At 38.1% G+C, this 14672-nt stretch overlaps 3 protein-coding genes across 3 annotated transcripts; 2 read left to right on the forward strand and 1 right to left on the reverse strand.

Annotated features, from left to right (window-relative positions):
* Positions 1 to 20: 20 nt before the first annotated feature.
* On the forward strand, positions 21 to 1701 carry acyp1 (acylphosphatase 1, erythrocyte (common) type). Its single transcript, XM_041276911.1, has 3 exons — positions 21 to 121; positions 603 to 695; positions 1082 to 1701. Exons 2-3 carry the CDS (start codon positions 612 to 614, stop codon positions 1307 to 1309), a joined length of 312 nt encoding a protein of 103 aa, XP_041132845.1. The 5' UTR covers positions 21 to 121; positions 603 to 611; the 3' UTR covers positions 1310 to 1701.
* Positions 1702 to 2201: 500 nt separating this feature from the next.
* On the forward strand, positions 2202 to 9467 carry LOC121329948 (DNA mismatch repair protein Mlh3-like). The gene is made up of 11 exons (XM_041276056.1): positions 2202 to 6193; positions 6611 to 6687; positions 7005 to 7109; positions 7194 to 7266; positions 7574 to 7645; positions 7825 to 7933; positions 8068 to 8227; positions 8404 to 8427; positions 8593 to 8671; positions 8991 to 9142; positions 9314 to 9467. The coding sequence occupies exons 1-11, from the start codon at positions 3043 to 3045 to the stop codon at positions 9383 to 9385; spliced, it is 4074 nt and encodes a 1357-aa protein (XP_041131990.1). The 5' UTR covers positions 2202 to 3042; the 3' UTR covers positions 9386 to 9467.
* Positions 9468 to 9565: 98 nt separating this feature from the next.
* LOC121329949 (translation initiation factor eIF-2B subunit beta-like) lies at positions 9566 to 13425 on the reverse strand. The gene is made up of 8 exons (XM_041276057.1): positions 12923 to 13425; positions 12461 to 12581; positions 11852 to 12003; positions 11252 to 11415; positions 10852 to 10947; positions 10514 to 10651; positions 10045 to 10111; positions 9566 to 9764 (listed from the first exon to the last, which is right to left on the reverse strand). Exons 1-8 carry the CDS (start codon positions 13092 to 13094, stop codon positions 9607 to 9609), a joined length of 1068 nt encoding a protein of 355 aa, XP_041131991.1. The 5' UTR covers positions 13095 to 13425; the 3' UTR covers positions 9566 to 9606.
* Between the last annotated feature and the right edge of the window lie 1247 nt (positions 13426 to 14672).

Consider the following 14672-nt stretch of genomic DNA (forward strand, 5'->3'; position numbering starts at 1 on the left):
GGAAGCGTGACGCAGTCCCCGGATGTAGCGGTAGTTCACGGCGTATATGTGTTGCTTTGGCTTTTAATAAACGTAATAAATCACTTATTTACACAATTTTCTAGTAGATTTAATCAAGCTGGTGAGTAACATACATTTGGGGTTTCATTTTGATGCCATTTTGCAGTTTAAAAAACGTCAAAGGGGGGTTATCCTCCTTGTATTAAATGTTTTGTTGGCTACTGTACTGTATTGTGTTTTATGTATGGGTAACATTGGCATCAGCAAAGTTGTGTTCTTGACGAGCTGGTTGTTGTAAGAGGATCTCAACAAAGCTTGGATTTGTTTGTTTGTTTTATTTTAAGTGACATGCCGTAATTGAATGGAATACACACACAGAGAAAAGACACATCAGTTGTATTTTGTAGAAAGCGTTTTATTTTCTATTTACAAAATACTGCCGGGGTGAAAAATATTTTGACAATAAATGTCACAGGTAACCCCCTTAATAAAATGCCTTGCCTGGCTAAAATACATCCCGTTTGCATTTTTTAATCGCCTGGAAGTTACAAAACTGACATTTCAGTTGTACGCTTCCTTTTATTTATCTGTTTATAATTCAGGTGTTGGCCATGGCTGAGAATGGAGAGCTCATTTCGGTTGAGTTTGAGATTTTTGGCAGAGTGCAAGGCGTGTTTTTCCGAAAGTACACTCAGGTAACCAGTTTTGTATTCTGTGTGTGTTATGTACGACACAATAAAGTTGCTTGTTTTTTATTATTAAATTAACAAATCTATTTGTTAAAGGGAATTGTAATACAGTATGTTTTAATCAGGTGGACAAGGATAATCTATTTAAAGTGTATTCACTTTTATTAGCATCATATCGCAGTCATGTGCATTCAGTATTGTTCCTACCTGCCCTAGTATTCTCTTTTTTTTTTTTCAACTTTCAACAGCATCAGTGTAAATTGTTTTAATAGCAATGAGGTGAAATGCAGGTTTATTTTTATTTATGAATTGTTATTCTACACACTGTTCAAACTGTTATATTTTGTGGTTGATGCTTCATGTGGATTGTATTAAACTGGATTTATTTGCAGGCTGAAGGGAAAAGACTGGGTTTGGTTGGCTGGGTCCAGAACACAGAGCAGGGGACAGTTCAAGGTCAACTCCAGGGTCCAGGAAGCCGGGTGAAGGCAATGCAGGACTGGCTACAGAACAAGGGTAGTCCCAAGTCCAAAATCACCAAAGCGGAGTTCAGCAGTGAGAAGAAAATAGAGAGTCTGGAACATTCAGATTTCACAATTAATAGACAAAAGAAAGTTTAGAATTATTATTTTTGTAACGATCTAGTTAACAACTAGTGAAATTTGACCATTATTTAAAAAACTTCCATTGATGCAATTGTGAACTTGTTTACTGTAAGTATCGTTACTTTATTCATTTATTATTATTTATTTTGCAAAAGATTAACAGTGTGACGTGAAGAATGTGATATAGTTAACGAAACAGTTTAAATGCTGTTTAAACTTGTATATCTTGATTGTATGTTTAATATATAATTGTGCAACAGTAATAGCAGTATTTATTTCATTGTTAAAGTAGAAGTTAGCCTTATGTACATATTGTAACTTTGCAAACGAATGCGTTTTTCTTTGCTGCGGTTCAATGGGGTGGTCATGTGGTTACCATAATAAAAATATTGTTGGTATTAAATTAAGATGCTTGATATATTTGTTCATGAATATGTGTCATATATTCAGATGAAATGACCTGATTCCAGTTGGGTTCATAGAAAGAAAGGATACGATTATGTTTTTTTTTGTTGTTGTTGTTTTTATAAAGTTAAATGTATTGCAAGTCAAACATAGACGGTAAACAGTCTACAATAGTTATTCCATAGCAGTTGTCTCATCAGTCTCGCATCAACACACTTTGCATACAGAATTATATAATCAGTTAGATACAGCAATGTGACCTTTAAAAAATCCTTTCGATTTCACATAGAGATTTAAAAAGTATTTTAGCTACAATGTTTTGTTTCGATAAAATGTTAAGACTCAACCAGTATTTTTGAACAGGCATTTGTTGTCCTTGCAAACCTGTTCATCGTATGAGGTGGTTTGCAATGACAATGTTAGTCTTCCAGCCTGTAGGAGGGGTAGGACACGGCACAATAGGCTTGTCCGGATGTTAGACTACATGTGGAAGTGGCAAGAAGCTAGTTACTGTGTCAAGTAACGTGGTACGCTGCAAGAATAAGCAAGCGAGAAAAAAAGGAATATTGCTGCCTTGCACTCACTGAACGTTAAGTTCGTACATTTCCATAGTAACCAGAATTTTCGTAAATGTAAAGTGTTTGGAGGAGACGCGGTCAGAAAGACGATTACAGGATAGTTTTCTATCACAAGTAAGGCGTAGAATGACATTTTTACGATATTGTAAAATTAAGAAATATAATTTTCTGTTTTTGTTTTTTTGAGACCTGACAGAAACAAAGACAAAACCTGGAATTTTAAACTTAAAATTGTCGCTGCGTTGTTAGCAGACTATTTTACCTTTACGTATTATAAACACTACACGAAAGAAATGTTTCACCGGTAGTTTCAACAGTGTCGTCTTGTTAAGGAAAACAAGCACAAACAACATCTGTTAGCAGATCGATTGTCATAAATTAATTTGTTTTCATGCAAAACTTGTAGCTGCAGAAATGGTTAGAATGCGCTTTGTTGTATTATTTTTTTTAATTCAGTGATAAATAAAGCGGAGCATTTCATTATTTGCTGTGTAAAAGCTAAACGTACGGTACTTTTATATTTAAGTGTAAACATAAGCATGCTCAAATGCAGCTGTGGTCAAGCAAAATCGATTTTACAATCGCTATTGCAATTGAGCTTGTTAGAAAAATAAGTATATAAATATTTTACAAAAATGATAAGAAAACTAAACACGTCAAGCGCTGGTGTTTATTAAAACGAAATACAATTTAATTGCAGGAGCGCATGATGCAAAACTTAAAACGAAATACAATTATTACTTTGACACCAAATCTGCAAACATAATGATAAAGTGCTTATCAAAGGAAGTGCAGGCAAAACTCCGCTCTGGCATTGCCATCCTCTCATTGAGCCAGTGTGTAGAGGAGCTTCTGTTGAACAGCATCGATGCTGCTGCGACTTGCGTGGCTGTCAGGGTGGATATCGAGGCCTGCAGAATCCAAGTTTTGGACAGTGGGTTCGGTATGGACAGGGAGGACATGGAGAGTGTGGGAAACCGGTATTTTACAAGCAAGTGCAGTACTGTGGAAGATCTGGAAAACCTGAGGTTTTATGGTTTCAGAGGGGAGGCTATTGCAAGCATAGCTAATGTGGCCAAGCTAGTGGAAATTTCATCCAGAACCAGCAAGTCTGCTAAAACCTTTGGTAAAGTATTCAAGGATGGCAAGCCGTTGGATGTCTATGAAGCTGAAACCACCAGACCAAGCTCAGGCACGACAGTTGTGATCTGCAGTTTGTTTTATAACCTGCCGGTACGGAGAAAAAGCATGAATTCGATTCTGGAATGTGAACGGATAAGGCAGAGGATAGAAGCAATCTCTCTTATGCATCCCTCTGTTTCATTCACATTGAAAAATGATTCCACTGGATCAATGGTAGTCCAGCTGTCTAAGTCAAAAAGCAGTTATTACAGGTTTACCCAAATATATGGACTGGGAAAATCTCAAAAACTTAGAGAGATCAGCTATTCCTACAAGCAGTTTGAAATGAGTGGGTATATCAGTTGTGAGGGTCACTATAACAGCAGCATGCAGTTTTTATATGTAAACAGTCGACTGGTTTTAAAAACAAAGCTCCATAAATTAATAAATTTCTTATTGAAGAAAGTGAGTGTTGTCTGCAAGCAGAAAGACAGCTCAAAAATGATCACTGCTCCTGCAAGTCCTTCTAGGCACAGGACTAGTTCAGAGTTGCAGGGGGTGTATGTTATTAATATTAAATGCCATTACTCAGAGTATGATGTATGCATTGAACCTGCAAAAACCTTAATTGAGTTTAGAGACTGGGATGGTGTGTTAGTCTGTGTCCAGGAAGGAGTCAAGAAATTCCTGACCAGGGAGAATTTGGTGGCGGAGATATCAAGTGATGACATAAAGGAGTTTATAGAGGAAGGGAACATTACAATGCAAGCCACCAGCGCTAATAGCAATGCTTGCGAGGAAAACGGCATAGTGGGAAATTGTAAGTCTGCATGTGAGAAAATTATAGAACCATACAATATAAAAACACTGCGATCTAAAGCTGTTCATAGGCCACTAGTATTTGATTCTGAAGTTACTGGAAGTTCCGGTAGTGAAAATGTGTCCAGTACTAATGGCTTAAAGGAAAATATTCCTTTACTTCAGGATAGAACAATCTCCAGGTCTGCTGTCACAGATGACAACAGCTCATCTGCCTCAAATGTGCAAAGTTTAGAAAAAGAGATCATTACAAATGAGCTTGCTAAAGTGTCAGAAATCCCAGGACTTTGTGAAACGTCAGATATCAAGAATAACCGTTTTGAAGAGTGCAGTAGTGTAACCAAATTGAAAACGATTCTGTGTATAGAAAGCTCTGAAGATAACACTACAGTGAAACAGTTTGAAAGCCAGGATAGTATACTGATGGACAATAACAAAGAAACTGAGGAAAACATAGACCTCGATCCTGCCCTTCATGTAGAGGATACCACAGCCTGCAAACAGAGTGAGGTAATACAACTTGAGAAGCACAACTCGGCTCCGCAAACAGACAAAGCAATTAACACAGAATCAGTGAGGCCAAAACTGGGTACAACGGGGTTCATACGTCATGTGATACCAAAACCAGAAAGGAATGAAAATGACAAGAAAAACCATGAGGGGCTGGTGAGGTTTTGTCACCATGGTCCTGTTAGTGCCCAGGATATAGTCAAAGAAAAACAGCACAATCTGGAACAAAATACATGCTTGCCTAAGCAGCAATGTTGTACATTAACTATGCAGCATGCAAAGCAATCTAGCAGTGAAGACTGGAGGACACTTTTCAGTTCCAGAGGAGATGCATTTAGAAACTGTGTAGATAGTAATAAACAATCAGATGAGTCAAACCGGAAGATTACATTATCTAACAGTTTAAAAACAGTGGAGGATTTCAAAGGTTCTATGGACACAACGGTTGGGTTATCAACAGGATCCAAAACCAAACAACCTAGTAAACTGTGCCTGCCTATAAGAATAGGATCCTTGGATAGGTTTAGAAGGACATATGGAAGAACCTGTCCTTCTGCAGTTCAATACTCCTGTCAAGATAGTAACAACAATTTAAGTACAGCAGCTGCCAATAATCCTGCTGAAGCAAAGCGAGGTGCCTCCACTAGTAGTGAAGAGGGCAGCTGTAGTAGATTTAATAACTCTTCAAAGAACTGGGAAAGGAATGATTACACTACAGAAGAGAATGCCATTACTCTTTCCAATTACACGCAAATAAAGAAAGCATCACTAAATACCAGCAAGCCACACAGGTCCCTTGCTACAAAACTGTCGAAGTTGAAGGGTTATCGTAAGAACGATGCAAAGGTGCAGCCTGGGGGAGGCATTAGTATCAATGGTGCCCAAAAGAATAGTGCAGATCTCCGGCTTACGCATAGTAATAACAGCAATGCAGAAACACCGCCCCAAATGTCACCCAATAAAAAAACCCAAGTAACTAATAATTGTTTGAAGGGATGTGAGAGTGGAGAGAATAACAGTGAACAAAATGCCACAGGAACTGTAGATTTTGATGGCAACCAAAAAGAAGGCACTGTAATAAGTGCAACATATTTGCATCCTGATAGTGGGTACAAAGGATCTACATTGAGTTCTCCCAGCCAGTCAGATGACGCAGCTCAGTGTCATTATTGCAAAGAGATTTCTTCTGAAGCTACTTTCAGCAGTCCAGAAAAAGCGAAAGAATGCAGTGATTTTGCCACTTGTAAGGCCAGGTTTGAGGATGCGTCGAAAAAGAAGGAAATCCCAAGTACCACACAGAGTTCCTCTGATTGGCTAGAGCACTTTGATGTGTCTGTGGGAAGGATGGCTTACATAAACACAGTGACAGGACTCAGCAAATATGTGGCTCCCCCAGAAGAAGAGACCCAAGCGATCTGTAGCACAGACCTAACAACAATGGCGGTGAACGTCGTCTCTGAAAAAGGTAAGCACACCGTTTTAGGAAAAAGTACTTTATGAAAAAAAAAAAAAAAAAAACCTTGTTTAGTCGTGTAAGAAAAATGGAAGAGAATGAGAAACACATTGGATACTATTTGAAAGAACAAATTTATCATGATTTACTAGTTTTGGAAACGTTGGTCTGAGAACTGTAATTCAAATGCAGATGGTCCTACATACCTATGTCTTGCAATCTATCATACGTGTCTTTCATCTTTAGGATTTGAGTATAGCTGTTATCCCTTTCAGATAGAGGCAGTATTCCCTTTTCTTCCAAGACCAAGGGTAGAGAGAGCTAGCTCAGGGCAGGAAAGCAGAGGTGAGGCATAAATCACAGGCAAAATACCTCTAACATTATAGGTGTTTCCTTCTGCAGATTTGTCATTGTTGTTTTTTAATGTAGATGATTCTGAAGCCGCTGAGTTTGTTCGTACTCTGTTTTCTGAGTGGGAGAACCCAGTGTTTGTTCGACATCCTGAGGTAAGCAGTCAACTACAGTCAGTTTACTTTAAAGGTATAAATCTCTGTCCAGTGTCTCTGTAGGACTCCATTTAAGAAGAGATGTATATCAAATACACCAATTTCTCTATGAAGATTGAAATTGATTCTCGGACCCTTTCGTAAGGGTCAGGTTGAGCTATAAGACCAGGACATTGTGCATTTAATAGTTGACGTGAGTTTCTGTGCCTGTGCTCAAAACTACAGTTTGCGGTTACGCATTCAGTAATGACTTAGTTAATTGTTTCTGTACAGAAAAATGGCTATGGTGCATTTGTTTTGTTTTTTTTTGTTAAAAGGTTGCTCTCGATGTGAGCAGTGGGCAGGCTGAAGGTTTGGCTGTGAAGATCCACAACATTCTCTATCCCTATCGCTTCACCAAGGAAATGATCAATTCCATGGAGGTAAGACGGTCTTTATACATGCTGTACTGTAAAAAGTTCCTGTTTGAGTAGATCCTATAACTGTGCTTTTCTTTTACTGTATAGGTTGTTCAGCAAGTGGATAATAAATTCATTGCCTGTCTGATTAACACAAGATCTCAAGAGGACACAAACAAAGGTACTTTACCGTTAAAATAAAGGTTTCTTTTAAGATGTAACTTCCCAGCACCCACCAATATATAAAAAGCCCAGTGGGGACACATAAGGAAATAGAAAAAAACAATATAAGCAGGCTGTGTGTTTTTGAATGCACGTTCAATATCGCACAAGGTACAAACTTACAGTGGTGATGCATTAATCACAAATTGTTGAAATCCACCTTATACAGATATCATAGACGAAACAAACACAACCGCTTATTAAGAATGTATTTGGGCTCGTATTATGAAGCGTAGCAATACGTTCTCTTGTGTTGTTTTTCCCAGAGGGCAACCTCCTGGTCTTGGTGGATCAGCATGCAGCTCACGAAAGAGTCAGACTTGAAAAGCTTGTAACAGGTATATTAAACTGCCAATTGTGGGGATTTTTTTTTCTCTTACACACCGACATATATACTGTTCTAGGTAAATCAACTAAACATGAAACAGTGTGAAGATCTACGAATAAACTGTTCCAGCTTGAAACCAAAAACAGTTACAGTACTATGAGGGATCTGTTTTATTTCTGCCCTATGCAGATTCATACGAAACCCACTCTGAAGCGTCAGGACCGAAGAGGCTGTGTTCCTCCACGGTGTGTCCTCCACTGGAGATTGACATGACTGAGGAGGAGCTGAGACTGTTGCGGTCAGTTCCACAATCAAGGGACTGACGCAGGAATTTTCTTTTATGGCATTTATTGTGTTTTTGGTTAAAACAGTAGAAGTTTAACTAGTAACTATTACTGACGGCTTTTGGTTTTTTTTTTTTTTTATTTGCAGTTCATGCCAGACTTTCCTGAAAGAGCTGGCACTGGAGATGTCGTTTGCTGAAAGGGAGGACTCAAAGGTTTTAGTTGGGAAAGTGCCTGTGTGTTTTATAGAGAGAGAAGCCAGCGAGCTTCGCCGGGGCAGACAGACTGTCACTAAAGCCATTGTTGAGGTGAACACCTTCATCAGTAGCTTTTTTTTTTGTAGCCCAATGCCAGTGTCTCAACAGCAGGAACTTTGTATATAATTTTATCCTCATAACATGCTAGCGGTTTGAGTGGATAGGTCCTGAAGCAGGATTGGGACTTGATTTGTACCAGGAACTCAACATTTCTTTTTCTTTTACAGGAATATTTACGAGAACAGATAGAGGTGAGCTATAGTGATTATTTTGTATAATCACTATAATACCAATTTTCTTTTCAACCATCTGGAGAAAAATCATTTTTACTGTATGTTACTTTTTGCTCCTGTTAATAATGTATGTAGTAATATTCAAGTTTTTCGTTTCTAAATGTTTTTTTTTTGTTGTTTCAGTTAATCCAATCGACAGGCCGGGTGCAAGGGACCCTGCCCCTGACAGTCCTCAAAGTCCTAGCTTCCCAAGCCTGCCATGGTAAGACACTGAATGAAAGAATATTCTATTTCAAATGATGTTTTTCTTTATCGCCAGTGATACAAAGTTTACATACAACTGTATACAGTGAAATAGTTTAGATATGTTTCCATTACTTGATGCACATACATTTCTGGTTTCACGTCATATTTCTGAGTGTGGTTAAATTAACCATGTACACACACTTTGTAAAGCAGTCTTGCTAAACTGAAATGGACATGGACATGAACATGATAGATGGCAGGTTAATTATTGTCATGGTGTAGACTACACTGAGACTGGAATTGTAGAATTGACAGTATTCATCTCAACTTCACAGGAGCTATCAAGTTTAATGACAGCCTGAGTATGGAAGAGTGCTGCAGATTAATTGAGTCCCTTTCGGTGTGTCAGCTGCCTTTCCAGTGTGCTCATGGTAGACCATCAATGCTTCCTCTGGTAGACCTGGATCACTTAGAAATGGAAAAGCAGGTATGTCCAGGGCAGGGGCAGGGACAGAAAAAGAACTGTTCTTGTTTCAGACTCTTTTAGTCAAAAAGTTTGGATAGCTGTGGTTTAAAGCATATAAACTAATGTTTGACATGATGAACATGATGCTTTCTATGGCTGCTGATTAGTTTTGAATATTTTTTTTCTTTTCAGGACCCCCCAAAACCAAATCTAATGAAACTGAGGAAGCTACGTCGAGCATGGGAACTGTATGGAAAGCAGTAATGTGTTTTGCGGTCAGTGCTTGCACATCTATTTCATAGTTTCTCCTTTTATGAGCAATGCAAATGCTTGACTCTGTATTTATGTAACTGTGAACCAGTTAAACGGATTTGTATTATGATGTAAATATTTGAGGTTCTATAATTTATCTAAAAGTATAGGTGTTTCTAATAAATGCTAATGTATATTTTATTGTCTTTTTATTTATTACATTGTTTCAGAAATTACAGTTCGTGATCTTCTGGGTGGTAAAGTTCACTCATCAGTCTATAAATATAGGAAGGGGCATTTCCCCCGATATTAGAGATAAATAATGTTATAAGTTCTGGAGGAACGTAATCAAAAACTGGACTATGCACGTTCACTTTTGAGAGTATCTCACCTAAAAGAAAGAAAGAAAATATTAGTATTCTAATTATATATCCAGGGATGCCCCATATACTTGTTTCCTCAGGACATTCAAGAAACAATGTGGGCACCGCTGCTGCATGGCTGTGCAAATAGTCCAGGTATAACAGGCAAAACAAGCATCACATTTTATGTACCACTACAAAGTCAGTATTGTTCGTTAATAAATTAATATAAACAGTATAGTACAGTCAGCAAATGTTTTACTATATTGAGCCTTGTTATTTTACAGGTTTAACATCAGTAACATTTACCTTCCGTGAAAGGCAAGACCTCCTGTGGAGAAACAAACTTATGAAATGTGTCCTCTTCATTCGGAAACTTAAAAAAAAGAAATGAACAGCATTTAAGAGTTTAATAAACTGTTCCAAACAATGCAGGGATAATATTATGAGATATATTTGTATATTAACAGTTAGAAATCCCACAAATCCAAACAGCCCTCATGGGTAAGGGTCTCTGAGAGGGGTTTGGGATTGTCTGTGAAGATGATGTATTGAACTGATTGCAGCACTGTACCTGGACTTAAATTTTATCATGCAGAAACTTTTTGTTTTGTTTTTTAATCAAAATATCCCTGTTGTGGAAGAAACTAGAAGCTGTCTTTTTCCTGATCTGCTTGTTAGCAACAGGGTTCTTCGGGTCTAAAATGTCCCTGTAATATTTAGCTATAAACCAACTTGTACATCAAATTTTTATGACATATTTATAAAGTGAACCAACCTGTGGTGACAGTTTGAACATGGGAGCACAGACAATAAGTGGAGTAGAGTGATGCTTAGCTGCAAGAGCAAGAGTGTGGGTGCCATTCACTGCCCTTAATCCACCATTTGCAAGGACTGTCTGAGTGCCAATAATCACCTGAAAATAAATAAAACAGTATAACAAGATTACAGTTAAAATACACAGCATTATCTTACATATTGGCATAAAATGTTATATGAAAATGTAAACTGAATATAATCATGATCAATTCTTTCAAATAACTAAAGCAAAAAAATGTTGTTGATGTTAAGAAAATGAACAATTAAAATCCTAAATAAAGAGATGTGTTTGTTTACCTTGTTGACTCGGGACATTACTGCAAATATTGCTGCATCTGTAATGACTGTAGTTTCAATGCCAGCTTTAGCTAAACTGGCTGCCATTTCATGGCCCTACAGAAAAAAAACAATTAAATTCAAATCTAGAAATATATTTCTTCTGTAGGAATTATTATTGTGGTTATTAATAAACCCACCTACCAACTGATACAAGGAGATCTATGTACCCCATTTTTAACATCTGGATAATTTATTATTTATGTGGCTGTGGGGTTAAATATGGATTTAATGTTCTTGCACAGATGTCATTTTTCTAAATTGTATTTGTACAGTACAACAGAAAAGGTGTGTCAGAAATGTAAAGTGTGTGTTTGAAAGTTTCTTTTGGTTTAAACATCACTCCAGCTGTAGCTCTTACTTGACAGAATGGTGCGCACTCTGCCACTATAACATGGAACTTCCTCTTCCGAGCTGCGACTTCCAGAAACTCCTCCACCGTACGGGAGCGACCGATGGTCATGATGACTTCATTCGAGTGAATGTGCTCCAGTGCCTGCATTGCAATGTTATCCGTAGTTCCCTCTAGTGAACAAAAAAGGGATTGGAGTGAGCAGCCACAAATAAAAGCAGAATCACAATCTCAAAGTGAAAGAGTAAACATGCTCAGTTTTGATAACGTTACACCTAACATTACTGTTTAGTACTGTGAACTTGGTTTTCATTAATAAAGTACATAAACAAACGCATAAAGCACTAAGGAGACTCCCCTGGATGAACAACCATAGGGAGTACTTTTATTCAGGCTGTATAACAATGAACTTCCTGAGGCGGTCTCTTCCACACAGAAGACAACATACCTTTGAAACACTGCAGCACTCAGAACACTATCGGTGTGAAGCCTGAATGAACTGGTCACTAAGGGAGTGAACAGCTGTGCCTGCTTTTTAATGTTGCTTCCTTCAAAATCTAGATGATGGCAGCTGCAAGAATACTAATTATGAATTCTCTATGGCCATACCCAGTTCTGTTAAGAGCTCATTGATAGCTTCAATGACATTGGCTCTGAGCGGTGGGAAGGCATGTCTGAAGTTATCCTCACTCTGCCCTCCAGATGTCAGCAGCTTATGCAAGGATTCCTGCTGATCAGCCTCTTCGCTGTTGCCACCAGATCTAGAACACAGAAACGTAAACAGATTGGAGGCTGTGTGGTGCAGTAGTTAAAGAAAAGGGCTTATAACCAGAGGGGTCCCCAGTTCAAATCCACCTCACTCATTGACTCACTCATTGTGTTACCCTTTGCAATTCACTTAACCTCCTTGTGGTCCATCTTTCGAGTGAGACGTTGTTGTAAGTGACTCTGCAGCTGATGCATAGTTCACACACCCTAGTCTCTGTAAATCGCCTTGCATAAAGGCGTCTGCTAAATAAACAAAGTTAAACATTTCATATAAAAGACCACACGGGATACGCTGTACAAATATGTACTGTTCCGTTACGGGGTTCGTTCCATCATCAGGTAGTAGGCATTTGGATACACAAAAAAAGCAGCAGTCGGAAATGATTAATAATCACGCATACATGGAGTAATACTGCATAACTTCAGCCTGTCCCTTCATCCCCGTCTCACCTGACATACTCCTCTCTGATGATTTTCAACACTCTCCGCACCATATTACCCACGGTGGTTTCCGAAGGCTGCGTCGCTGTCATCCTCCGTCCTTCTTTACGTATGATATCCATTAAATCTCCTAATTAAATAATCGGAGTTCAGAACTACACCTCTTGTTAAGAAACACAGCCGTTTGTCTTTACAACTAGGACTATAGCTTTGTTAAGCGGTCGATGCCTCACATCACCATCGCTAGTATTGACACTACCAAACTAAATATTGTATTTCTTTATCAATTCTTAAACCATTTACTACATTTTACTAATTGGTGATTTTGATGTAAAACAGGTAACGTTGTTTAAATTATGACATAAACATTTAGTATACTGGTTTAAAATAGTTTGTACAGATAAGGCCTCATATCCTCGTTTTACAGTCTACACTGCACCCGACCTATGTGTTTCCCCATACGGTTCCTACCTGCACTGCTCCAGCGTGCTTGCGCAGTTATTTTGCGGAGCAAGAAAGCTGTATCCCGGGCAGTTTCCCCTGATCCACGCGGAGGCCCAGTCCCGCTACCTCCACGTTTGAGTTCCGAGAGGAACGCTTCCACCCGCTCGGAAAGCTCCATCTCCTTGTCCGCTCCCGGCATATTTTGCGGTTGGTGGGACTATTATGACGATGGCGTCTCACACACACTACAATGGGAACGATAACATGCTCGGAAGCAAAGGCAGACGCAAACACAACCTTAAACAGATGGACTTATTTCCGGATTAAGTGCGGACACAAATATATTATTTTTTACTAGAGGTTAAAACAACGGCACTGAACAGCTAATTTGACACTACAAATGGATCTTAAGTAAGAAAATCGAAGAACACAGCTGTATACCAATGGTTAAAGACCACATCAAGATTTACTCTCCATACAGCAGAAACTTTGACATTGTGCAGGCGGTAGCTTTGTAAAATTACTATCGAAAGGGTTAGTTTTTCGTGTGCAATACTAAGGAAATTGACCAAGCTGTGGTCCACGTACGGTCTCTCAGCGTTAGGTCATTATCTGCAACAGCTATTTTCCCCAAATGATAGACATGCTTGATGCTTCAACCTCTTAAACTGATGAAACGAAATGACATTGAAAGTGCAAGTATAACAGACAAGCTTAAAATAAGAAGTGCTTCTTTAACAGTATGTTTGCTGTAGCATGTGCTTCTTTGAATGAAAGTGCAGGCAAGATGTGCTGAATTGCTTTATTAACTCTAACCACTAAGAAATGGGGGTTCAGTCTGATAGATGCTAACTTAAGCTCCAGACAGTGTGCTATGCAAGGATTCAAAGGAGGAATATAGTTGACACCATTTTTTTGGAATGAGATGGGAACATACATTACTACATATTATTGGGGGGGAAAAAAAAAACAAACAAAAAAAAACATTTGTAAACATATCTTTAAACTTTTTTATTTAAAACAGCAGAAACATTTCAGGTAATTACAGTGGAAACATTCATCACTGTTGTAGCCACAGGACCACTCATCACAACTGCAGGAAAATCAATGTAAAAAAAAAAAAAAAAAAAAAAAAAGACCCATTCTCCTCAACACCACAATTGTAAATTTAAACATTTATATGCATATCACTATCCATCAGCTGCATTAAAAGAAAATAAACTAAAAAAAAAAAAGGAGGGGGTCTGTAGTTGTTTTTCATTTGCACAAATGTTGGACGCCACTCCAAACAACCACAAGGTGACCTTTATTGAACTGCCTGACACTGAATATTTTTATGTACAGTCCTACTTGAAGAAAATATTAAGTGCAAGGAAAACATGCTTTAAAATAGTATTATGAAGCTCATCTACTCTAGATCAGTGTATTACAATTTGTCTCAAGGCTGACATTTGTAACTACAGTGTTGATGAGTCACAGTTTTATTTTGGACGCCATGAATACAGGTTAACTCTTGGGCTAAAAGTGTATCTTTACCTGCATATGGATGTGTTCCTCATAAACCCCCTACCATAACTATGTTTTATTTAAAAAAAAGGGAAAACAAAGCAGAAACATAAGCATCTATTTGGTGGAAAAAGACTTTGCATGAAGTTACATAAATGAAAAATATGACAATCCATTTGACATGTTGACTAATCTTTTATTAATGGTTAAAAACTGTTCCATGTCAAATCTGTCAACAGGCAATGCATTTGTCAAGGTAAAACATTTCAGT

The sequence above is a fragment of the Polyodon spathula genome, chromosome 17 (genome assembly GCF_017654505.1).
Source record: "Polyodon spathula isolate WHYD16114869_AA chromosome 17, ASM1765450v1, whole genome shotgun sequence".
NCBI classification, from domain to species: Eukaryota; Metazoa; Chordata; class Actinopteri; order Acipenseriformes; family Polyodontidae; genus Polyodon; species Polyodon spathula.